Raw genomic sequence first — 27,034 nt, 5'->3', positions numbered from 1 at the left:
TCACACTGAAAGACAACAGAGTCCTGATTTATTTTAGATCAGACTAACAGTCATAAAAACGTTTATTTGTTTATAATGAATTAAAATGTCCCATAAGTCAACACCAGTTTAACTGGAGAAAAGGGTTAATTAAAATGTTTTATTTCATAAAACTTCTACTTTTTAGAACAGAAAGTTTTATTAAATAAATAAATTTAAAACATGAAAAATGTCCTGTGTTGAAATCTTCAGCCACATGATGGCTCCATGTGCTCTGTTACTGATCTGTTCATTCTACTTCTTCTAAATGAATTCTGCACTTACAGTCGTATGCAAAAGTTTAGGAAACCCACAAAGTTCCATGTTTTTCATTTATAAATATTTGGGTGTTTGGATCAGCAACTTCGTTTTGATCTATCAAATAACTGAAGGACACTAAAGTAATATTTCAGTAGTGAAACTAGGTTTATTGGATTAACAGAAAATGTGCAATATGCATCAAAACAAAATTAGACAGGTGCATAAATTTGGGCACCCTTGCCATTTTGTTGATTTGAATAGCTGTAACTACTTAGCACTGATTAATTGGAACACACAGTTGGTTTGGTGGCTCATTAAGCCTTGAACTTCATAGACATGTGCATCCTATGATGAGAAAAGGTATTTAAGGCAGCCAATTGCAAGTTGTTCTCTTTGACTCTCCTCTCAAGAGTGGCAACATGGAGACCTCAAAAACATCTTTCAAATGACCTGAAAACAAAAGATAGTTCAACATTATGGTTTAGGGGAAGGCTACAAAAAGTTATCGCAGAGATAAGCGGTCAGTGTCCACTGTGAGGAACATAGTGAGGAAATGGAGGACCACAGGCACAGTTCTTGTTAAGGCCTGAAGTGGCAGGCCACGTAAAATATTGGAGAGGCAAAGGCGAAGGATGGTGAGAACCGTCAAAAACAGACCACCTCCAAAGACCTACATCAACCTGCTGCAGATGGTGTCACTGCATCCTTCAACAGTTCAGTGCATTTTGCACAAGGTGAAGCTGTACAGGACAGTGATGTGAAAGAAGACTTTTCTGCACACACTCCACAAACGGACTCGCTTGAGGTATGCAAACGCACATTTGGACAAGCCAGCTTCATTTTGGAACAAGCTGCTGTGGAGTGATGAAACAAAGATTGAGTTATTTGGTCATAACAAGGGGCGTTATGCATGGCGATAAAAGAACACAGCATTCCAAGAAAAACACTTTCTACCCACAGTAAAGTTTAGTGGAGGTTCCATCATGCTGTGGGGCTGTGTGGCCAGTGCCAATACTGGGAATCTGGTAAAGTTGAGGGTTGCATGGATTCCAGTCAATATCAGCAGATTCTTGAGAATAATGTTGAGGAAGCAGTCACAAAGTTGAAGTTAAGCTGGAGCTTGATATTTCAACAAGACAACGACGCATATCATTGAACATCTGTGGGGTGATTTGAAGCGGGCTGTCCAGCTCAGCAACCATCAAACCTAACTGAACTGGAGATGTTTTGTAATGAGGAATGGTCCAAAATACATTCATCCAGAATCCAGACACTCATTACAGGTTATAGGAGGCTGTTATTTCCGCTAAAGGAGTGTTACGCCCCGTCTAGGGGTGAGGGAAAAACATGAACAGGAACGAGAAACCAGGGGTAACTGAAAGAACAATATTTTAATAGGAACACAAGTGTACAAGTGGGGGTATCTCTTCAGGAGCCGACAAGGCCAGAATAACAAACAAAACAGCTATTTATTGCACCCTTTATCTTTCCTACTAAACAAAAGAAAAAGAAAATACAAAATCACTTCCCTATCTCCCTAAACAAAACACAATCAAGAAAAGGTACAAACAAAATGGCATCGGTCTCCCTACCTCCCCAAGAATATTATGTACAACTATATACAGATTAGCAAACAAGTCCAAACAAGGGCAATTCAGAATCAAAGTCAAAAGAACAGGCAGGAGTCGGTATTAACAGGGAATGCTAAGAATATAAATACACAGAACAATTCACAAAGCAAGTAACCACAGCAAATAAGCCAAAAAGCTAAACAGGAAGTGGTGGTGGAGGTTTTTATAGGCCACAGGGAGTCAGCTGACCAGCAGGGCGTGGCACCAGGAAAACCTCAGGAACCAATCAGGGTTTATCCTGCACAGAAACACAAACACCTCACCAAAACAGAAAACAAATAGAAAAGGACGTAACACCCCCATACACAGGAATAAACATTATGTCATGTTTATGAATACATTCTCAACAGAGAATCATCAATAACGTTGTCTTTACCCTTTTTTTACTCGATGTCAAGATTAAAGTCTTGACAGATTACATACAGCCCAACGCATTAGTCTTTGATTTCTGTTGCAGAATTTTTGCAGAAATACTAGAGGGTTGTGATCAGTAAAAACTTCAACAGGTTGTGAACTTGAACCAACATAAACCTCAAATTGCTGCAAAGCTAACAAGAGGGCAAGGACTTCTTTCTCAATGGTACTATAGTTACATTGATGACGGTTGAATTTTTATGAAAAGAAACACAAGGGGTGGTCGATTCCATTTTCATCTTCCTGCAGAAGTACAGCACCTACACCAGTACCACTAGCGTCAACCTCGAGTTTAAATGCTTTTTGCTTTAAAAGTCAGGAGTAGCTAAAATGGGTGCACTGCATAACAAATTCTTTAAAGAATCGAAAGCAACCTGACATGGAGGAGACCAAACTAAAGGAACAGCTTTTCGGAGGTTGTCAGTAAGGGGTTTCACTACATCAGAAACTTCAGTAGTAACCAGCCATGCCCAGAAAGTGCCGGAGTGATTTTTCTGTTGGGGTGCCCAAATTTATGCACCTGTCTAATTTCGTTTTGATGCATATTGCGCATTTTCTCTTAATCCAATAAACCTCATTTCACTACTGAAAAATTACTTTAGTGTCCTTCAGTTATTTGACAGATCAAAATGAAATTGGCGATCCAAACACCCAAATATTTATAAATGAAAAACAAGGAAACTGTCAGGGGTGCCTAAACTTTTGTATACAACTGTATCCATGATCCTCTTTCAAATGAAGGAGACACATAATCACTGAGTCTGTTTTATATGAGATAGTGACAGAACATTCTACTGTACACCGATGGATCTGTGAAGCAACACAGAGGAACACAAGCCAACATTATAAATAACCTAAATTCCTATATTTAAAAGCTCAAGGACTAAAAACTTAAAAGTGGAAAGTTCAGGAGAAAATAATAACAAAAAAAACTGTATGACTCAAATAAATTGACAAAATACTTAAAGAATTCTGCACTGTCTAAAAGTTTGTACACCCCTGCTTTTGGGAAGCCTTGCTTTGATCCATTTGATTTTAGAAGAAATAAATCTCAAGACATTTTACAGCACGATGAAATATATGCCATGAAAAATCCAGAGCAAAATTGTTCATGAGAAGAGATCCTTCCCCTCCAGCAGGATTTTCGTAACCTTGTGCAATGTGTTCTTAATTCAATTTCATTCGAATCAAACACACACATTTCCTAACACATTAAACTACACTGCACAACACTGATCTTAAAGATAGTCCTTTTTAATCCTTCTGCCTCGACTCATGAGTCATCAAATGAACACCCGCAGGCATTTCTACTCGTTTCCTGTTGGTACTTAGAGGGCAAGCGTGCCGGTGTTAAATTACTCCATGAGCAGCTTCCTCTACTGGCTATCACCACAACATCTTTCTCATTCTACCTGTTCTAAAGATACCACCTGTTCCTGCTTTTCTCTGTGTCTCTCAATCGTCGCTCTCTATCTTAGAGCTCATGACACACCTGGATTCACCTGTGGCTCCTGGGATCCGTATCGAGGATCTGATTTATTCAAAACATTGTAAGAGCTGATAATCTCCCCAGTGCTGTGCACCCTGGCTCTAAAGGGCAGCTAGCTGTGTGTGTGTGTGTGAGAGAGAGAGATAGACAAGGGGGGGGGGGGTAGAGTAAGATAGACAAGAGAGAGGGAGAGGGAGAGAGAGACAAGGGGGGGGTGAGGGGGTAGAGTAAGATAGACAGGAAAGAGGGAGAGGGAGAGAAAGAGAGAGAGAGAGAGAGAGAGAGAGAGAGAGAGAGAGAGAGAGAGACTGGCTGTGGTGTTCTCAGGCCTTCTGTCTGTTCCTTCAGGGCTTGATGAAAACTGGATGAAGGAGGGAAACCGAGTCCCTAGCTTGATTAGAAAAGAAGTCTGTAGTCTGTTATTTTAGAAGTAAATTAAAGGAAGCGAGAGTAAATAAAATAAAGAGTTTGGAAACATTTCAGGTGAAGTAGGAGTAAAGAAACATGTCCCGATAAAACTGACATTTACACCCAGATCCACAGCCACACCTAATCACTCTCTTTCTCTTTTTCTGTCTCTCTGTCTTCAGCGTTAATGTATGGTACCCTGCATGGATGAGACAGCCACGGCTATTTTAAAGCACTATCATGTAACTCTTCTTTTAACAGCCCCATCCGTTACTTCCGCTGCCTCTGATGCCCCCAAAATAACTAAACCCTTTCATGTTGAAGCCAAGATATAGATGGAGTAGACTCTCTAGGGGTTGGATGAATTCATTACTTAGTTTGCTCAGAGTCAGTTCAGAACCCAGAACATTAAGACCACCAAATATTTTATCCGGCCTGCATTTAAATGCTCCATCTTCATATACAGTATGAACAACACACACACCACGAGGCTGTGGATTCATTTTCTTCAACAGCAACTCAAACGATTCATTGACACACTCATTCTACAGTAATATGGATAATGGACAAGAAACACAATCTAACTTTTTTATTAGAGCTTTTGACAATGCACATAACCCCGGCTTTGGGTGTCTCTAAACCCCACTTTCTCCCCCGGGGTAGAAGACGGGTCACACGTGTAATTCAGAAGCGAGGTTATAAATCACGTCTTTATCCTCAGGGTTATAAAACTCCACATGGCGGTGCTGAACGTGTGCAGTGTGAAAGCATGCGCTGTTAGAATGTTATGGATGGTTGCCTAGCAACAGACACCCAATCAGAAACTTTAGAGCTCTTCAGCCTCATATCAGGTGAAAACCAGGACGTAGCTGAACATCACTGAACAAAAAAAATGGCTTGGTAGATAGAGTCAAGGGGTAAAAGTGTGAGACGATGATCACAACGTTGATTTATTAAATCAGCATGAATGATGCATAAATATGCAAATAAGAAGATGATTGCACCAGGGTTTAGAAATGTTCAGTGTGAAACCTCAAATTAGGAGCAGTGTGAAACCTCTAACTACATTACCTTAACATGGGGTGTACTAGGACCCAGGAACTATTTCAGGCGTGAAAATCCCTCCTGATTCGGCTGTCAGCATTTTGATCTGTTTTAAGGTTTAGATTAATAATCCAGTAAATGTAGATGTAAACAGATAAAAAGGATGAGAAATTCATCTTTAAAATAAATAAAAAATGTCATTTCTGACAAATTTCTGAAGTGTAAGGGGAATAAAACACATACTGTCAGGGTTGTGACATTAACTCTTGAAGACATGGCTTATTTTTGGTGTTTGGGGTCTATCCATTTCTTAAATCCTGCTTTATAAGCTCCAGGAAGTTCAGCATCACTTCCTTTCAGCTGTGATCTGCATCATTGGCATGTTTAGAATCTCAACAGTGACCTTTAACATAGAGGAGCTGAAAAAAAAGTCAGTGGCTCAACTTGATCTGAAACTGATCTGAGATAATGGTGCAGGCTGCTGTCTCAGAGCAGGGTTCAGGGGTATCTTACGCTCCTCTTCTTATCTCCTTTCACTAAAATTCCTCTGTGTTGAACTTGCTCCCTACCCACTCCCATTTCAAAGTGAGCCGTGCTGACCATCAGACTCTGAAATGCAGTGTCCTTTCACTCCGGCCGCCATCATTTCCGTCACAACATTTGTGTCCTCTCATGTTTCATCTCGGCAACCGTGAGCTTGTTTGAAGGATCTTTTTGCTGACAGAAGGAGACTCTTAAAGATCAACCAGTGTAGCAATCTGTTTTCACTGTGCTCAGTCCCTTCTATGTTCTTTTACAGAATTTATTTATTGAAAGTTATCTTGAACTTTTACAGTTCCTCAACCCCAACAACACCAAATGGGTTCTTCATCAATCTCAAACAGAAGAACTGAGGTACTTTCTTGAAGGATCTCTTTCGTTTCTTTTATTGTGAATGGCAGATACTTCAGCAAACTTTTATGTTACAGAGAGTGGCTTAGTTACGGTGGCTTAGTGGTTAGCACGTTCGCCTCACACCTCCAGGGTTCGAATCCTGCCTCCGCCTTGTGTGTGTGGAGTTTGCATGTTCTCCCCGTGCCTTGGGGGTTTCCTCCGGGTACTCCGGTTTCCTCCCCTGGTCCAAAGACATGCATGGTAGGTTGATTGGCATCTCTGGAAAATTGTCCATAGTGTGTGAGTGTGTGAGTGAATGAGTGTGTGTGTGTGCCCTGTGATGGGTTGGCACTCCGTCCAGGGTGTATCCTGCCTCGATGCCCGATGACGCCTGAGATAGGCACAGGCTCCCCGTGACCCGAGAAGTTCGGATAAGCGGTAGAAGATGAATGAATGTATGTACTCCTGTAGCGAAGAGGGTTAAGGGCCCTGTTCAAGGGCACAACAGTGTTCGCCTGGAGTTGAGGTGTCAAAGCTCTGACCTTTTGATCACTTACAGTACATGGAGCCTTTAACCACTGAGCCATATGATGATCACCTAACACTGTAAATCAAATCACTTTTCTTCTTGTGAATTTCAGGGCAGTTTGAATAGAAATATGGTGCTGGAGGCTGCTAAAGTAAACCTCTGACAATATAAAAAAATAGTTTAAAAGAATGTTATCTTCATCTTCTGAGCTTAATACTGATGCTTTTTAGTATGAAAGCATTGAAAGGACGAATAAATAAAAACCTCCAGCTCAAATGAAAAATTGGTTCTTTTCTAGAAGTTAGCAAGCTAACGTTAATGTAAATTAAATCAGGAATACAGAACCTTCATTTATCTAAATAAATCCTCACTCACTGGCGTAGATAATCACTGGCCTGAAAGTCGTCATATATAATGATGTATTACAGTATAATTTATCAAGTCAATGTAAAAGGTGAATGGGGGAGGAGCACAGTGAGTGGGAGGGGTTTATGAATTAAGAGCATCCGCAGGATATTTAGCTGGTCTTACAATCAGCCTTCATGATGATAAATGATAATGTTCAGTGTGTGTGAATTATTTATGAATACAAATTTCCTGGGGTGGAGAAGGAAGGATGGAAGGAAAAAAGGAAGGAATGAAGAAATGAATGAATGAATGAAGGAAGGAAGGAAGGAAGGAAGGAAAGAAAGAAAGAAGGAAAATAAAATAAATTTAAACCGACGTTTATGTTTGTAATCATTTTAAATCTGTCCAATCTGATACCTGTATCCATAAGTATTAACACCCCAGCTGAATCTAGCTCAGTAAGTTGTAAACGTTTCCATGGGCATCTCCTAAAAATGTCCTCAAACTTCCCCAAAATAACCTTCAAGAATCCAATCAAATGAGAGAAAAACGCAATAAAAGAGAGCAGCCCTTCACTTATAGAAATAAATACAAACACCAAACCACAGCAACATGTGCATATAAAGAAAGATTTTCCAGTTTATTAATTGTTATCCTCAAAAAAAAAAAAACATTTTATACATACATTATACAGTGACAGAGACGCAGGTGCAGTTCTGTCAGGTTAATAATAGTGGCGTGATGGAGATGGTACAGAGAAGCAGTGCATGTGAACCAGATATCAGGTGGTTTTTAATTGAGAAAATCAAAAAAGGTACAAAACAAAAGTTAAAAATTAATAATTAAAAAAGAAATTAAAAGAATTTCACATTATTTTTGTTATTTTTAAAAATAATATAATATTAATAATATAAATTCTCATTGGGTTAAAATGACCTCAGAATAAGTAGAATAAGACATTTCAGGATATTATAACAGAACAATCATATAAAAATCCTGTTATATTGAATCTAAAAAATTTTTTCAGTAACATGAACTTTATGTACCATCGAGTATGTTATATTTGTATAATAATAATAATAATAATAATAATAATAAGTATTATTATTATTATTATTATTATTATTATTATTATTATTATTATTATTAATCTTGCTAAACGTGCATTTATTAGCATTAATGAATCATTGTGACGGACTATACAGCTACTTTAAATGGGAGACTTTAAATGCAATCATTGTAAACACAACATGACTGAAGGATTAAATTTAAAGTAAATCTTTACATATACACTTCCCATCAAAAGGACTCCAAATTCCTTTAGTTGTAAATATTAATCAAAAAGCTAAAAGAAGAACAACTCCGAGTGAATTAAGAAATGTTTATTATACCATGAGCTGAAAAAATGGGACAATAAACCCAATTATCTAATCTAATACCTGATTCGATTAAGCTAAATGTAATGTAATTAGAAATGGCCAAAACCTGTACTGTATCTATAATAGTTGTTAACACTGCTGTACTTTTGGTGAGTATTTTTGTTTGGTCTGTAGGGATAACAGTGATTAATCTGTAATTAAACAGTAAATCTAAAGCACAAAGTCTGTAAAGCAAATGTTACAATAATACATAATAAAAATCCATTCTGAAATGAAAAGCTAGCTTCTTAGCTTCATTGCTTCTTAGTTGTTGTTTTTTCCAACAAATTTAATACGGCATTCACATTGTAACTAGGGTCACTAACTTTTCATTCAAGCTGGCTCGTGCAAATTAGTACAAATTTTACATTTGATGTTAAAAAGCATTTAAGACCGTAAGTGTATCTGTCTGGACTCGTACAGCGGTACCCCGCTTGGACATCGACCTTTTCGCTTAGTGAACAGTTTTTCGACCAAATCCCTGCTTAGCGACCTTGACCCACGTAGCACGAGGGGAAGGATCTTCCCAGTCTCGCCTCAGCCTTCATGGAGAGAGCATCTATCCTAAATTAAACATCGGTTTGTGAAAAATATTAGTGTAATTTAGCAGTGAGGGCTCATCCTCCTCCAACTAACACCACCACTCAGCCTCCTCCCACCCACTCCATCAAGCCATCACTGCGACTTAAAGAGTAAGTACAGCACAGTACAATCATTTTTTTTGTTAGTTTTTAATTAATACTTTTTACTGTATTATATACAATATTATTTATGTACCGGTATTATTTTATGTATTATTTAGTATTAATACTGTTAAAAACGGGGTATCGGTGGAGGTCGGGAACGGATTAATTGGTTATCCATTATTTCTTATGGGATAATTACATTCGCTCTTCGACCTGCCCGCATTTCGACCGGTTTAAAGGAACCGATTAAGGTCGACAAGCGGGGTACCACTGTACAATAAAATTAGTATATTAATAATATGCAGCTGCATTGATAAGATATTGATAGATAAACTATTGTTTAAACCTAATGCTGCAAAGGCTTTCACTCCTCCAGCCAAGAAAGTAAAGTCGAAATCATCCAAACTCTAGCTTTGTTGTATGAAATTGCTAGGGTGCTAGCATGTCCAAATAAGAGCTGCGTTCAAATACTGTTTTCAGCACAACTTCCTCCACATCTTATTACTTATTACTTCTGCTTTGCTCAAGCATGTAAAACGAGACACGAGTGATCAAGTCATCATGAGGGTCAGGAACAATACCATCCTAGTTTTTAAAACTCTTTTTCATTTCAAGCTCTGATTTTAAGTATTGCGTAATATGTGGATACTGTACCTTCTTAAAAGCTTGAATTGTCTTTGCTGTGTTCAAACAAACTATCCGTAAACTAGTAAGAAAATAGCCAGAAACCAACCAGAAACTAGATTTAAACTTGTTATAGAAACTCTTGTTTAACCAGAAACTCGTCATAGACTAGCCAGAAAATTGTGTTTGGGAAAAAATTCAGTACAGAAAATGGAGGAATATCTTTCTTTTAAATGGAAACAGGAAAAAGAATCATGTAATATGTCCCTCACAAAGAAAGGCTAAGTCTGCCATTTATACTGCACATGATAACTGTCTGACTTTATTCTGTTAAATAACGTATTACTAAGCTACGTCCAAATGTATGTTGTTATAGTTCAGGCTGAAGCTTTGTTTCCTTGCCTGTTCCCTCGTGCTGTAGGCGGTCATCGTGTGGTATGAGGATTTGAGTAGATGAGGTTGATGACAGTATTTGAACGCATGGCTCCTGAAAACAAACTGATCACACTAAAATAAGAGAGGATCGAAGTGCTTTGCATTATATTCAGACAAATGGCTTCAACATTTGAGTACATTGGACTTATCTGATGTCAGACTTGGGTTATCGATGATGGAGAAATCGATACAGCATTTTTTCATTGTTTTATATTGAATTTTGACAAGAAAAAGACCTCAAGCTGCACCATGTACTGTAAGCTAACAATTTCTTCGGTCTTGTATCAAAAGTATCTAAAAGTCCCATGCTACATTTGTACTTTGTTCTATTTTTTTTCCAGGATTAGGAAACTGTGCTTAGAGCCTGACTAACATCTTTAATGCTAATTTTTTTTTAAAGATTTTACGCCACTGGCTTCTTCACAGATTTTAGTTCTTTACTTCTTTATAGTGACCTACTGTATAAAACATGTCACGCTCACATGTCCTTCGTATCCGGGACGTGAAAACTTTGGAAGAGTCGAACAAGCAGTGGAAGTGACAACAATGTCACATTGATGAAGTTGTATCCAGAAAAAGCAGTAAGATCTTGCTACACGATGGACTCCTTCAAGTTGTCGACATAGTCCGTATCAGGGATAGTGAAAGGGGCGGAGTGTAAGACCACCTCGTTCTGCAGAGCTACACTCGGAGGCTTGTCAATCTTTTGTCTAAAGCTATGGGCTCCCAGTTTGCGGGGATGCTTGAGTTTGTATTTGCGGAAGGCTCTCTGGATGACGATAGCGGCCACTTCCTCCTGCTTCCTTCGGAGAGTGCTGGATATGGGCTCGTATGACACTTTAGACGGGTTATTTGCCATGAATTTCTCCTCCATACTCGACTTGAGCATGTCCATTTCCCCGGATTCACCCAGTACCTCGGCAGTGAGAGCCAGCAGGATGTCCAGACAGTGGATCCTGTCCCCAGGGACCATCGGCAGGTCCATAGCAATCAGCTTGACCGTGTTGGGCTTGGGGATCTTCAGTGGATCTTTCAGTGTGTCGCAGAAATCGGACAGCACGCTGTATTCGATGAACTGCGAAGCGTCCGGATCGAACTTCTCCCAGGTCTCGTAGAACATCTCGAAGTCTTCCTCACATAAAGGCTCGCTGCTCTCCTCCGTTGCTACGTTGAAGTTCTCCAGAATGATGGCAATGTACATGTTCACCACCACCAGGAACGACATCACGATGTAGCTGCAAAAGAAGACTATTCCCACTCCGGCGTTCCCACAGTTTCCCTTCACGTCCGTGCCAGGATTCTCAATGTCCGGGTCACAGTCGGGAGGTTTGCTGTCTAGGATCGGGGACAGGAGTCCATCCCAGCCAGCGGACGTCGTGATCATGAACAGACATATGATACTGTTCCCAAAGGTCTCAAAATTGAACATGTCGTCAATGCCGGCATCTTTTTTCACATATGCAAAGTTGGACATGCCAAAGATGGAGAAGATGAACATGATCAAAAAGAGGAGGAGGCCGATGTTGAAGAGAGCAGGGAGCGACATCATCAGAGCAAACAGCAGTGTTCGGATACCTTTAGCACCCCGGATCAGTCGCAGAACGCGGCCGATTCTGGCAAGTCGGATTACACGGAAAAGCGTAGGTGACACAAAATACTTCTCGATGATATCAGCTAGGACTAAGCCTGAAAACAAGTTTTTAAAAACAGATCAGGGGCTTAATATAGTTATATATTGGAATGCAAAATATATTTATGGCCCTGATTTAATAAAGGCTTGAATGTGGATAAAATACGGGAAAAATTTTAAGATCTCTGTTTAAGGACAATATGTGCATTGAGGCGTTTCTACTTAATAGTGCAAAATACTGTACAAATACACAATAATATGAATATGTGCAAATTAACACAACATAGCTTCAGGTGTCAAATTTTTGTTGGTTTGTTTTCGCTATTTGGAAACAAAATCTTTTTTTGTTTTGAAATTTCAATAAATAATACCCTTTATGTAAATAATAAGTTTTTTTTCCCCAGATTCACTGTATTTAATCTGATCGGTCAGTGAATTAGCATCTCAGTAAATCTGAGTAAATGAGTCTAGGAAAGCTAATATTAGCATGATTTTCTTTCCAACACCAGCTACAGTACTTACCCACAATTGAAAGTATGACTACGATAAAATCGAAAATATTCCAGCCGACGTGAAAGAAATACTGCCGTAGTGCAATGAGCTTGAGCACGCACTCTCCAGTGAAGACAACGATAAAGACAAAGTTGATCATGTACAGGATCTCTTCAACCTCGGCGCTCTGGTCGTCCGTCTCCACCATCATGGTGACCATGTTCAGACAGATCAGGCCCATGATCAGGATGTCGAAGAACTGTTTAGTGACAATGTCGAAGATGAAGCCTTGCAAACAGTTCTGCAGGAAATCAGACATCAGATGTGAGGGAAAAGTCTTCAGCATGAGGTAATGATAAAATTAAGGTATTTTTACACATGAAATAGTTCCCCTGGGACCTAAGGTAAGGTAATCCTGGGTTAGAGATTTCACACTGCTTCTACTTTCCCAAAGGTTAACACTGAATCCTGGCTCTTCATAATCTTGCTCTTCATAATGATGTTTCTCACTGTCCTAAACCATGGTGTGAAGGGTTTTTTTTTGCATAATCATGCATCAACAACCCTGATTGGATAAATCTAACATGTGATCGCTTATTGCGTCTCGTTATTTAAAGTATTTTCGAGTTTCATAACCCTGAGGAAAAAGACCTGCTTCATAACCTTGCTTTTGAATTACACATGTGAAACGTCTTCTACCCCGGGGGAAAAAGTGGTGTTTAGAAAGACCAGGACCCCAGAGATAAGAAGCCCTTATGAGATTTCATGTCAAATAACGATTATTTCCAACTCGAATTTATTGGTAGTTAATTAATTATTGATTTCTCCGTTACACTGAGTACTCAACCTACTTGAGGGCGTGGGATGGGTTTCTGTGGCTTCTTTGAGCCAAGTTTCCTCATGGCGTTATAATATTTCTTCTGCTCCTCTGTCATGAAGAGGTCTTGTCCTCCTAAGTAAGGTAACACAGGAAAACGATTATTCTTCATGTTTTAAATGCCCCCAAAAAATAAAAATATTTCTCACAGATTATGTGTTATTATTATTATTATTATTATTATTATTTCTCCACTGCATTAGTTATCTACAATTTAAATATTTATAACTTTTATATTGAAAGTGTTTATTAATGAATGTACGTTTTCGATATGTCATCGTTTCTTTAATAACAGCTCATTCACAGCCACATAATATTAGTTATTTAAAAAAATATGGATTAAGATGTGTTTACAACAAAAAAATGTATAATTGTTTATTTAATTATGTTTTCTTTTTATATTATATTATAATATATTATATGTTTTTTAATGATGGAAGGAGTCTCCGGTGTCAGTGAGCTCCACAGCTGGAAGGTCTTCAGAATGGAGGGGTTTATAATGTACAGGAAGTGATGAACTTGTTTTTGCAAACATTCCACATAACAGCAGCAGTAACTCCATTTCAGGGTCAAGGTGGCTCAAATGGTTAAGGCTGGGCTGTTGATCAAAAGGCTCAGTTAATCTGCTGCTATTGGGCTCCTGAGCAAGGCCCTTAACCCTTCCTGCTCTGGGAACCCAACCTCCCAATGTGGAATATGTAAATAAAAGACTTCCAGTGTCCTGTAATGCAAGTGTTGTAATAATAAAGGCTTCTTCTTCATCACACCATTCTGCTGTTGATTGTTATCTTCTAACAGCACACTCTCAAATTGTTTTATTCCTAATTCCCTGAAGAAACCCACGTGATTAAACCCACGTGATTTCAGTGCAATTTATTTATCTATTCCACCTGAAAAAAGGAATTTTGTCCAGTAAACAATTTCAGACTGGTTTGTGTTAATGATACTTATCTTTGATTTCTGTTGGTTGAAGTTATCAATGATGACACCGATGAATAAATTGAGGGTAAAAAAGGAGCCAAAGATGATGAAAATCACAAAGTACAGGTACATGTAGAGGTTAGACTCATAATCTGGCTGATCGTCCACCTAGTTAAAGAGTTAAAATGTGTTGATATTGACAAAATCTTGAACAAAGTGTTAATTTTTCACGTTACTAACTCTATTTACTGTAACAAGAACAAGAACAATCCTCTATTTTTTCTAGATCTTGATATAATTGCATCATTCCCCTTCTCTCTACCACTCGTCCTTTATCTGTGTTTCCAAACAAAATCATACCAAAATGTATACCAAAGCTGGTATTGAGACTAAAAACAGGACACCTGAGTAGAGTTTTTACCCCTGAAGAGTGATGCTTACCGCCCGAGAATCCACTGCAGCGTACATGATGTCCATCCAACCTTTAAATGTTGCCTGTGAACCAAAACAATACAAGCAATTAGTATCTCTATAGCCATGCATCCATTCATCCCCACATCCATCTATCCATCCATCCATCCACCTATGCAGTCACCCATTCCCACATCCATCCATCCATACATCTATCCATCCATTCATACCAGCCTCCATTCATCCAGCTATACATAATAACATTCATCCATCTATCCATTATTTATCCATCAATCCATCCAGCCACCTATCCATTCATCAATCCAGCCAGCAAGCCATCCATCCATACCCACATCCATCTATCAAGCCATCCATCCATCCATCCATCCATCTAGCCATCCAGTCATCCATGAACACTAACCACTTGAAGCAGGGAGAGGTAACCCATGCCCACGTTATCGAAGTTGACCTTGGTGTTCATCCATCTCACATCGTCAGAACTAAGCATCAGCTCCAAGCAATCGCTTTTGTTGTTCACCACGTCAAGTGTGAAATACTCTTCAGAGGTGGTGTTAAAGCAATAGTGGAATTTTCCAGCAAACAGGTTCACACCCATTATGCTGAAGATCAGCCAGAAGATCAAACACACCAGCATCACGTTAAATATGGAGGGAATTGCTCCAACCAGGGCGTTCACAACCACCTGAGGATGTTCAGAAGAATTGTAATAAGTCATAATAATGATTTTTCAGATCATTTTTCAGTCATGTCAGAGAGTTTTTCTTCCTCAGAGCATCTTGGTAACTACACCAGAATAAAATAAAATCTATCTGCATGTAATTAAATTTCAAACTTCGATCAGTCTGGAAATACAATGGAGAAATAATGTACTTGCCCTCATTCCCTCAAATCTGGACAAGGCGCGAAGTGGCCTCAGAGCTCTCAATGTCCTCAGGGATTTGATGGGTCCGAGCTCAGAGTAACCCAGAATGTTAGCTGTCAAACTGATCAGGGAGACCTGTGTGATGATTTTACAATTTCACAAGGAATAGGAATCATTACCAAAATGCTGACACTGAAGCTACATATCTTGTCTCTTATTGCTTTTATTCGAGTTTAAAGTTAAATAAGTTTGATTTGAATAAATTATTACTACACCGCCGGTACTTTTGCTAAGGCCAGTGTATTATATGTCTCATATTAAGTGACTATATTAACACTGTTGTTTGAGCTATTCATTCTAAAGATATCACTTTTGCAATTGGCTTAGTTTTGTCATCACTATAGCAAACTCAAATATTCATTTATTCATTTTCTAATGCTTATGCGAACTTCTCGGGTCACGGGGAGCCTGTGCCTATCAAGGCAGGATACACCCTGGACAATTTTCCAGAGCTGCCAATCAACCTACCATGCATGTCTTTGGACCGGGGGAGGAAACCGGAGTACCCGGAGGAAACCCCAGAGGCACGGGGAGAACATGCAAACTCCACACACACTAGGCGGAGGTGGGAATCGAAACCCCAACTCTGGAGATGTGGGGCGAACGTGCTAACCACTAAGCCACCGTGCCCCCCCCAAAACTCAAATAACTTTTTCTGAATATCCATGTGATTTTCATCAAACTGGCTAATCAATAGGACAGTTGTCAGTAAGACCTCAGAACTCAAGGTACCAAACTGTAGTCATCTTTTTTGCTGGGGTGGAACCATCAAGAGGATGCGTTTTGTATCTTTAATATAGATGTTCTACCTGGAAAATTGCATGTATTAGAAAGAAATAACATAAAGGCTAGTTGTAGTAGTGGCTAAATATGGCAGGGCATGTATGGCCTTTTCTTTTTTCTCATAATGTTAATTCTATCCGATTCCTACCCCACTCATGTCCTATTGTTGTTGCTATCTGTGCTACTGAGCAGAACCAAAATATTTATTTTAATAGCATGGTACTTGGGAAACCAACATTCCCCGCTGGAAAACATATGAAGGACGAACTGCTGTAAGAAAAATAACTCATCTACAACGTTCAGGTCTAGTCAATCCTTGATTTACGGTCTTATTTCCAATTTCAGTTTATTAATATTGCTTATTAGGTTTCACTTAGGTTTCACATGATAAACATAAAGACATACGTCAACAATGAGGAAGTCCAACCAGCACCAAGCGTTGGTGAAATAGATCTTGAAACCGTATGCAGCCCATTTCAGAAGCATCTCGATGACAAATATGTAGGTGAAGACCTGATCTGCGTATTCGAGAATGATTTTAATCACTCGTCGCTGCTCGATGTAAATATCTTCAAATGCCTTATTGGGGAAGAAGAAAACATGACTTCAGTCTTCAATGATGTACCAACTGTAAGAAAGAAAGAAAAAAAAAACAACTTTGTCTTTTTCCTCCAGCTCACCAAGGCACCACTGCTGAGGAGAATCATGAAGATGATGAAGGTCTCAAAGTAGTTGTGCTCCACAATGGCATAACAGGTCTTACGGATGTTCCACCATATCTTTCCTCTGCCCTTGGTGATGTCCAAATCCAGGCATGGGCATCGTCTAATGCAGTCTTTGGTGCAGGAGGTACAATTATACAATCGAAATATTAATTACAATTTTATGAGAAAATGAAGTTCTCACTCAGATTAAATCACACATCTTTATTTCAGGAAATAGTACTTTAGCTCTATGCTGAAAAATCCAGTGTAGTCTGAGCAGCTGGTAGAAAGAAACCAGAATCTGAATTACAGCTACTTATCCCATATTTTACCACTCTGCCTTCAGTAAATTGATTTTTCATTCATTTATTTTATTCTAGTGTTGAATCTGAGGTAACCTGCTTTCCATTTAAAGAAAACAGAGCTTAGTGAGTCTCACTGTCTGTGAAGCAATCGGCTGGAGTAATGGGATCTGGTTCATCCTCTGAATCCGCTTCTTTCACCTCTGGAGGTTTGTCCACAGTGCTGCAGCTGGACGAGTCATCTGCATCTTTATGCTGTCCGGAAGAGGCAATAAGTAAAAGACAGACCCATCAGAACATCTTCAGATGTGCAAAATATGGAGATTCCATTAACATATGACATGCTACATGCTAAACAACCGAAACAGATAATTGTCTTGCATTAATTTTTGAGAGTCGCTGTGTTTTTTTTGCTGTACTATTTCTGTTTAGATTTCTTAGCCAGATTGCTCAGGACATCTTGTACAAGAATATATCTGACTTTACAGGCACAGTTCAAAAGGAGTTATATTTAGCAGTATGAAGAAGACACTGTGAATGATAAGTGTGCTGCATAAATCCATCGCTCGGATTTGGACGCTATTCCTCTTTCACTGACGTAGCCACATGTAACTGAAGCTTAAGGAGTAAACAGATCTGGCTGATAAAGCACAGTTCCATACTTTTTATCCATTAGCATATTTCCAGCTGTCATTTTTTTCTGGATAATTTCTGAATTAAACATTTTGTAGTACATTTCATTGCAGAAATTTCGACAACATGGCATAAGGTTTGAGCTTATCTGGTTCTAGCTTTGGCCTGGTTAAATTCTAGTGAAGTACAGCTGATTGTTTAGCACTACTGCCTCCACTTCAGCTATGTATCAGCTTCCCTGAGGAGAAACATGGCTGCCAGAGTAATGCCAAGCATTTAGACAAGCGAGAGTATGTTATGTGAGCCACGTAATTCAACCCAGTTTGCAAACATACCAACAAACAGTTGCCTAATGAGTCAGGGCTTATGCGCCTCATTGTAACAAATGTTTAACAAAATGTCTGACCTCAAGTGGCACTGATTAGCTGTACTGTTCTACTACTAAAACGCACGAACGGACAATTTTTTTTGTATACATGGCTATGTTATGCAAAGTGAAATTCTCGGTTGGAAGAAAGAGTGAAAGATGAACCCAAGAGGTCAGCTGGTTGTCAAACAGGTTAACTAATCATGCTGCGCTAGTGCTGTTTCCCACGCTCCATCACTGTGACACCTGACCTCCTGTGCACCCATAAAACCACTCGGTGTCTATGTTTTATCTCTGTACAACCACATATTGGCCATGATATCCACAGATATCCTCTGTGTCGATATAAATGAGGTTTTCAGGTGTAGAAGTACTCATGTTTGTTTTCCTATCCACCACAGAGTTATTGACCTGTGATTGGTCAGACAGTCCGATCTTAATTTCTATATCTTTCATCTAACATAATACATAGGATTATAATAATGCACTCATGCTGATATGTTATTTTACTATATTAATGATGTATAGTAATGACTGATATACCTGGATGTTTATGGTGGATGTTGAATCTGTTCTAATAGCATGGGATAATTAAGTTTCCTGTATGATGGTCCATCCATTCATCCATCTATCCATTTTCTTTAGCGATTATCCTACACAGTGTCGCAGAGAGCATAGACTTGGGCACAACGTAGGGGACATGCTGGATGGTGTGGCAACCCATGTCAGGAAAACATTTCCATGGACAATGTCTTTGTATTCGGGGAGGAATATAAAGTACCCAGTGGAGAAACCCCCTACCCCTGAGGTTTAAGTAACACAGGCTTACCGCTAAGCCACCACACCCCCACTGTAAGGACATGTTACTTTAAAATTGCTATATTTCTGCAATTTAAGACAGTGTGTGTTCCAGGAAGGCAACTTGGAAGGCAATTGGGCTATAATAAAATCCTATCATAGTTCAACAGCTCTCATATAGCTCAAAAAAAGGTTAATATACAAATTATTTACATTTTAGTGATGGCTTTTTTTTTCCAAACCAGAATATTCATTAATCTAGATTAGAAATAACTATCAAATCAATATTTCTGTAAAAAATAGATCAGTTCTTTTCTGTTGTGTTATGTGTGAACTCACTTGCTTTTTTTCATCGACCTTTTCTTCATCTTCAAAAGTGCTATCATCTTCATATGGGCTTTCAACATCAGACTCTCCCTTTGCAATCGGAACAACAGCCATTCTAAGAGCACCATCAAGCTCCAGTTTCAGCTCCTCCTTGGTCTCATCCCCTGACTCACCAGTGTCCATGTGGTTTAGGACCAAATCATTTCCTTTCTTATCCTCTTCCTTCGGTTTCAGCCCCAACAAACGCCTTACGTGTGTGATGATGAAGGCCTTGAACCAGTCGATGCCCCTGGTGATTCTTGATATGGCAATCTGGAGGTTGTTCATCTCACCGTCGTCGTCTGATGATGACAAATTATCTCCACTGAAGGAGCTAAGCAGCAACGCCAGGAAAAGATTCAGGACCTGCAAGAAACAAAAGCCATGCGTATCGATTTTCTTTTAACTCTTCTCTAAAGCCAACAGTCTGAAACAGTTCTCTTATTGTCATAAGGAAAACATGTAATAGTTCTATAAAAGAAAAATCTATATTGAACTCAGTGATCTGCTATAATTTGTTAAGTGAATTATTAACTGTTGACCAAAGATGGTTCCTGGTTTTAAGGTTAGCTTAGCTGAATTTACAGTTTCAAAAATTGGGGAATTTCATAAATTACACTGCATTGTTTCACTTCTTGTTGTTGAAAATACTACCCATTACCCAAAATCCCAATTTTCACATCCCCAATTAAAATATCTCAGACAAAGTCTCCTTTTGCTAGTTTCACTAGCTCACTGGATGAGCTGTTTCCTCTCGGCTCTATGAATAGCTGAAACGGAAATATGCTTGCTTACATTTATAGTAAATGGTTGGTTGATACTCAAAGTAAATAAGCCCAATGTATTATTAACTTCTAGTGAGAGGATCTCATGATGGATGTAAGGTCTATGACAGATCTGTCTCCACGAGCACGACAGACAACATCCACTACAGCGTGCTTAAGGATATCGGACTTGCAGGAGAGTTTAAAGCACGAGTGTCACGTCACAAGTTAATTATCTCAGAGAGACCTGTCCAGTGTTTTGGAACTTTCATGGTAATAGATGACACAATTAGTGTACGGGCCTCAGTAGATGTTGAATGGCGTGAGGTAATGTTTCTTTGATATTTCACTTAGTAGTATGCTTAAAGGAATGTGAAACAAATCAATTTATTAATAGATTTCTCATGTAGGTAGTGATTCAGGTGCCTTTTTTTTTTAATAAAAAAAAAATTACCTTAAAAATGATCTGTATGTGTAATAACTCTGTTAATGCCGAACCAATCGCAGACCAATCTGAGCTCACAAATGCCTGATTGAGAAACCTTGAAAACCAAAACAACAAAACAGACAGACCCCGTTGTGACTGCCTGACTGAGGTGATACTCACCACTAGGTTTCCAATCACCATGACCATCATGAAGACGGTAATGCACAATGGCTGGCCTGCCACCTCCATGCAGTCCCACATGGTTTCAATCCACTCGCCACACAGGATCCGAAACACAATAAGGAATGAATGGAAGAAGTCTGTCATGTGCCACCGTGGCAGCTCACAGTCTTCAGCGATTTTACAAACGCAGTCCTTGTAGCTCTTCCCAAACAGCTGCATGCCCACCACAGCAAAGATGAAGACGATGATACCCAGGACGAGCGTCAGGTTCCCCAGGGCACCCACAGAGTTACCAATAATCTTAATCAGCATGTTTAGTGTGGGCCATGACTTTGCCAACTTGAAGACACGCATCTATATTGAATATTAATCACAACATGGTTATATAATAGTTAGCTTTAAATAAACCAGCAAGAAATACCAGTTTGTGGTCAGATGGGACACAGTTTTGGATACTAAATAAAAAGTTAAGCAGTCACTAGTTAATACTAAATAATAAATACTGAGGGAGGAGTTTAAGTAACAGTAATAGTAATAGTAACGTCTATGGCACATTTACTATTATCCTATTGTATTGTATAATGTGACCCAGTCATGAATTCTCACTGTAACTATCATGATCAATCCTAACACCACAACCAATCCACCTGCCAAAGTCTGCACTCATTACAAATTTGAAAAGTCTGAATTCATTATCAATTCTTTGGATAAAATGATTGGAAATTGGCCCAGAAATCATATAGATCAAATACACCATTTATAAAATACAGAGAATAGTAAGCATGTGTTTACAAAAACAGCGTATGAAACTGAATGCAATATAACATGACACAGAATGCTGCAAACACACAACGGGTTAGCGACAAATGTCTGTGCGAGGGTTAACTGAAGCTGTTTATTAGCTTTAGGCACATAGAATATGTGTGCACACATTTTGTGGCCAAGCAACACAGGATTGTAACATTTACAGTCACAGGCGGATCTGTAAGGAAACAAAAGGCAATTCTTGTTGATAGCTAGCTGTCATAATGTGAACAAAAACATTCTGCTATCATATGATTCGAAAAATAAAAAAAAACAGACAGAAGCCATGGATAAAATGAGGGTCCTACTGAATTCACACACTTTGCAAATTCATTAGACCTGACAAATGCCAGCATGCCCCAATCATTTGGACCAATCCTGTCCCTGTCACCCATTCTGCCTCAGTACCAGTCTCTCATGTAGATCTTATCCCTACATCACCCATTCTGCCTCAATACCAGTCTCTCATGTAGATCCTGCCCCTGTCACAGATTCTGCCTCAGTACCAGTCCTGTCCCTGTCACCCATTCTGCCTCAGTACCAGTCACTCATGTAGATCTTATCCCTACATCACCCATTCTGCCTCAATACCAGTCTCTCATGTAGATCCTGCCCCTGTCACAGATTCTGCCTCAGTACCAGTCTCTCATGTAGATCCCGTCCCTGCATCACCCGTCCTGCCTCAGTACCAGTCTCTCATGTAGATCCCGTCCCTGCATCACCCGTCCTGCCTCAGTACCAGTCTCTCATGTAGATCCCGTCCCTGCATCACCCTCCTGCCTCAGTACCAGTCTCTCATGTAGATCCTGCCCCTTTCACAGATTCTGCCTCAGTACCAGTCTCTCATGTAGATCCCGTCCCTGCATCACCCATTCTGCCTCAATCCCAGTCTCTCATGTAGATCCCGTCCCTGCATCACCCGTCCTGCCTCAGTACCAGTCTGTCATGTAGATCTTATCCCTGCATCACCCATTCTGCCTCAATACCAGTCTCTCATGTAGATCCTGCCCTGTCACAGATTCTGCCTCAGTACCAGTCTCTCATGTAGATCTTATCCCTGCATAACCCATTCTGCCTCAATACCAGTCTCTCATGTACATCCCGTCCCTGCATCACCCATTCTGCCTCAATACCAGTCTCTGATGTAGATCTTATCCCTGCATCACCCATTCTGCCTCAATACCAGTTTCTCATGTAGATCTTATCCCTGCATCACCCATTCTGCCTCAATACCAGTCTCTCATGTAGATCTTATCCCTGCATCACCCATTCTGCCTCAATACCAGTCTCTCATGTAGATCTTATCCCTGCATCACCCATTCTGCCTCAATACCAGTCTCTCATGTAGATCCTGCCCCTGTCACAGATTCTGCCTCAGTACCAGTCTCTCATGTAGATCTTATCCCTGCATAACCCATTCTGCCTCAATACTAGTCTCTCATGTGGATCCCGTCCCTGCATCACCCGTCCTGCCTCAGTACCAGTCTCTCATGTAGATCTTGTCCCTGCATCACCCGTCCTGCCTCAGTGCTGGTCTCTCATGTCGATTCTGTCCCTTTTCTGTCTCAGGCCCTCACACTGACCCAGGCTCTTGATCAAAAGCACACAAGCACTAAGTGCACATTCCAACACATTGACAGGCTCAGTATGGCAAGCTGTTGCGTAGTCAGATACTCACAGTATACAGTAGCTTGGGCCTATTGCTTCACGCATAATCATAATAAAAGTGCAAAGTGCAAAAACTCTCCAATTTTGTCTACAGAAATGCCAACACCGCACTATATGATTCTTCCCATATGTTTGCTTGTTCATTGATGCACTCAGATTGCCAATAAATATGAAATATACATATTATAACAGAGCTTTTGTATCCTATGAACTATGAGAAGAATCAGTTAGTGCGAGGTCAGCTATTTACCAAAACAAAGGTGTGAAGTCCTCCAATAGGTTTCTCGTGCTCCAATCGGTCATGTCCGACTAAAACGTCCGCCGATTGTAGGTCAAATTCTTCATTCTTGCTTCCAAGCGTTTATTTAACATGAAATAGAGGGACTAGTGTAATGAGTGTGAAATCTCAGATGTTTTAGATACGAGAAGCAATAAGGCTTCCATCATCTTAACTGTAATATTCAGTATGCTAGAAGAGCAGGCCATTGCATGGAGACGACATATGTACAACCTTATTAGCAACAATTAACGTGTAATTCTCTGCATCTGTTTATATACAGTTTCTGTTAAGTGGATAAACAATTACTTACAAGTCGGAAGGACCGGAGCACAGAGAGCCCTTGTACGTTAGCCAGTCCGAGTTCAACAAGACTCATGGTCACGATGATGCTGTCAAATATATTCCAGCCAACCTGGAAGTAGTAGTATGGGTCCAGCGCTATGAGTTTGAATACCATCTCCGCAGTGAAGATGCCTGTGAACACCTAGAAATAAATACTCATAACTAAAGTGGTTATATTTGAGGGCCATTTAGAAGATGCAAGTGGAATAAAGCGGTGTCTGGTTTGTGCCTATCACCTTACCAAATTCCCAACAGATAAGACATGTTCGAAGTCAGGAGTCATTGGATAATGCTCCATGGCCATGAAGACTGTGTTCAATACGATGCAGATAGTGATGCCCAAGTCCACAAAGGGATCCATCACAATGAAGTGCACCCAATTTTTGAATTTGATCCACGGTACACAGCAATTCCACTTTAGAAAAATGTCTGCAAACTTGTACCAGCAAGGTGGGCATGGCCTTTCCAGCTCTTCCAATTCTCAAAAGAAAAAAAAGAAGAGGAAGAAATTTATAGGATATTATTATTCATTCATTCATTAATTTTCTACCGCTTATCCAAACTTCTCGGGTCACGGGGAGCCTGTGCCTATCATCGGGCATCGAGGCAGGATACACCCTGGACAGAGTGCCAACCCATCACAGGACACACACACACACTCTCATTCACTCACACACCACGGACAATTTTCCAGAGATGCCAATCAACCTACCATGCATGTCTCTGGACCGAGGGAGGAAACCGGAGTACCCGGAGGAAACCCCCGAGGCACGGGGAGAACATGCAAACTCCACACACACAGGGCGGAGGCGGGAATCGAACCCCCAACCCTGGAGGTATGAGGCGAACGTGCTAACCACTAAGCCACCGTGACACCCGGATATTATTATTATTATTATTATTATTATTATTATTATTATTATTATTATTATTTTATTGCAAACAATAGCAGCATCCAGTGAGACTTCAGTTCTTTTTTAACCCACAAATATGTAAACTGTTGTTGTTCATCAAATCTGTTGAATCAATTTTCATTACTCATAAACAAACTAAAAAATTTACCTTCTAGTGTTTGGCTTGCAGCGCTTATAACACTGGCTTTCCTGTCTTGCTGGCCAGGTATTTCTATTAAATCCATGCTTCCTTTGGATCCATTTGATTTTTTCACCTCGATAGACTTTATAAACATAGCAGAATGGAAATAAAATCAGTGTCTAATTGGACTGTAATGTGTTGGCAATATTTAAAGTATGGCATTAAAAATGCTTTATTAGTTATATATCACAGTAATTCATCATGGATTACATTTTATTCTTAAATAGAGAAGTAAGAACACTATTTGCATTAAATACCAGTTAAACATCTCCTAACAGAGAACTTACTGTATACATGAAATTCATTAACACTTCATCACAACCAACCAGAATTCAGTACAGGTCAGAATTTAATACTGAATTTCAGTACAGGTCTTATGTAATAAAAGTACAGAGAATTTGTCGGTGTCTGTGTGTTACCTCTTCATGATTTTCATCATATTCTTCTTTCTTATTGCTCGAGAGCGAAGTCATGCTTTCTTTCACCATGGCTTTTTTTTGCTGGTCGGACAAATAAGACTAATAGATTACTATTTTATGCTGAGATACTTTTTTTTGTGGCAAATTGTTTTCATGTTCTAAATTTTGCATGTATTTTCTAAAGCAGCATCCAGAACAAAATTTACGAAAATTGTAAAAAAATTACAAGCCGGAAACATAGTCTCGGAGGTGAGCTGCCACTGAGAAGGCTATGCTATTAGCCATGCTAAATAGGAATGAAATGAACAACATTATGAGAGAGCATATGCTTGCCTCGGATTGCATTTTGAGCTGCTCCATGATCATGGCATACTCCTCTTCTTTCTCTTTAGCTTCAGCTCTAGTGGCTTCGTTCTGCTCCGCGTACGCCATCGCCACCACAGCCAAAATCAGATTGATCAGATAAAAGGAGCCTAAGAAGATGATGACCACGAAGAAGATCATGTAGGTCTTCCCTGCTGCCCGGAGCGTCTGAAACACAAGAGACAACATCAGAAAATGTTTATTCTGCAGTTCTCTATCATGACTTCATTATACGATTTCATTTATTTAATTCACCTTTAATGATTTTTTTAAATGTATTTATATCCACATTATTTCCATTGTTAGGATGAACACATTACTCATATAATCACAAACGAAATGGATTTATATTTTTCCTTAAGCGTAATTCTCTCTGTCTGTGCTCCGTAGTTAGGATGGTGAGTTAAATATAAACGTTTCGGTACTTACTTCATCACTGCACAGCTCCGTTAGTGAAGCATGACAAAGCAACCGTAAAGAAAGGTGAGAGGAATAATGGGTGTGTAACAGCATGCGAGACTCGTGGGAAATGTGGATGTACGAACCAGCTGGAACAAATTTTCCCAGTAGTCTTGTGTCATGAGGCGGAAGAGGGCGAGGAAGGCCCAGCCGAAGTTGTCGTAGCTGGTGTAACCGTAATTTGGATTCCTTCCTGCTTTCATACACAAGTAGCCTTCGGGACATACTCTGTCGATATCACAGTACAGCTGAGTTATACAAAAAGACCAGATGGATAGATCGACATTTTGTATTAAAAGGGGAAAAACAAATCACGAGAGCCCAAATAAACGTGTCTAAACTTATTTCTTCTCTTTAACTCCAAGTGTCATGACAGGTTTTGAAGCTTAAACGTGTTTAATGATGTGTTTTCCCTCAGCACAGCACCACACTTTGTTTCTATAATTGTCCCTTTTCCAAAATAAAGATCATATCATAACTAGTGAAGAGAAAACTCCTTGTCTGACCAACATACCCAGAGTCTGAACTGTTTCCACAAAGAAGTGGGTCCAGGCTACCAGGCAGGAAGTAGAAATACTCTGCAAAACAAAACAAAACAGAGAAGTCCCTGTCAGCGTACAGAAGAGCAGCATGACAAACAGACTCCTGCTAAACCTTCACCATTAACATCATATCATTCGATACAAATCTGGCTTCAGATCTATGCTCCAGTTACCAGGATCGTTGATGAATTGTTCGAAGTCGAAAGTGCTGTTTGTGTCTGTGTTGTTGATGAAGCTTGGAGGAGGCCACAGGACGCACTTGTTGCGCAGAATTCCCATGAAC

The 27,034-nt window shown here is 39.6% G+C and overlaps 1 protein-coding gene across 4 annotated transcripts in view; it reads right to left on the bottom strand.

The window, feature by feature from the left end:
• Window positions 1-7,630: 7,630 nt before the first annotated feature.
• The window catches only part of scn4ab (sodium channel, voltage-gated, type IV, alpha, b), a 39,837-nt gene continuing 20,433 nt past the window's right edge, over window positions 7,631-27,034 (bottom strand). For 3 of the 4 annotated variants that reach the window (XM_047816397.1, XM_047816396.1, XM_047816394.1), the window contains 21 exons: window positions 26,925-27,034; window positions 26,724-26,787; window positions 26,296-26,437; window positions 25,721-25,918; window positions 25,388-25,468; window positions 24,936-25,050; window positions 24,115-24,353; window positions 23,842-24,015; window positions 23,502-23,597; window positions 20,777-21,133; window positions 19,379-19,771; window positions 17,379-17,496; window positions 16,916-17,070; window positions 16,641-16,814; window positions 15,405-15,527; window positions 14,931-15,212; window positions 14,540-14,593; window positions 14,129-14,266; window positions 13,152-13,256; window positions 12,331-12,601; window positions 7,631-11,864 (listed from right to left, as the gene is read on the bottom strand). The exon at window positions 26,925-27,034 is cut by the window's right edge and continues 109 nt beyond it. In XM_047816397.1, coding sequence (XP_047672353.1) covers window positions 10,771-11,864; window positions 12,331-12,601; window positions 13,152-13,256; window positions 14,129-14,266; window positions 14,540-14,593; window positions 14,931-15,212; window positions 15,405-15,527; window positions 16,641-16,814; window positions 16,916-17,070; window positions 17,379-17,496; window positions 19,379-19,771; window positions 20,777-21,133; window positions 23,502-23,597; window positions 23,842-24,015; window positions 24,115-24,353; window positions 24,936-25,050; window positions 25,388-25,468; window positions 25,721-25,918; window positions 26,296-26,437; window positions 26,724-26,787; window positions 26,925-27,034 — 4,483 coding nt within the window. In that variant the 3' untranslated portion in view covers window positions 7,631-10,770. The remainder of the gene's footprint in view (window positions 11,865-12,330; window positions 12,602-13,151; window positions 13,257-14,128; window positions 14,267-14,539; window positions 14,594-14,930; window positions 15,213-15,404; window positions 15,528-16,640; window positions 16,815-16,915; window positions 17,071-17,378; window positions 17,497-19,378; window positions 19,772-20,776; window positions 21,134-23,501; window positions 23,598-23,841; window positions 24,016-24,114; window positions 24,354-24,935; window positions 25,051-25,387; window positions 25,469-25,720; window positions 25,919-26,295; window positions 26,438-26,723; window positions 26,788-26,924) is intronic. The other variant, XM_047816395.1, reaches the window with a different exon arrangement.

Source organism: Tachysurus fulvidraco, chromosome 7 (genome assembly GCF_022655615.1).
Source record: "Tachysurus fulvidraco isolate hzauxx_2018 chromosome 7, HZAU_PFXX_2.0, whole genome shotgun sequence".
In the NCBI taxonomy this organism is placed as follows: Eukaryota; Metazoa; Chordata; class Actinopteri; order Siluriformes; family Bagridae; genus Tachysurus; species Tachysurus fulvidraco.
The sequence above is the reverse complement of the archived record's forward strand: the minus strand, read 5'-3'. Positions and strand labels throughout refer to the sequence as shown.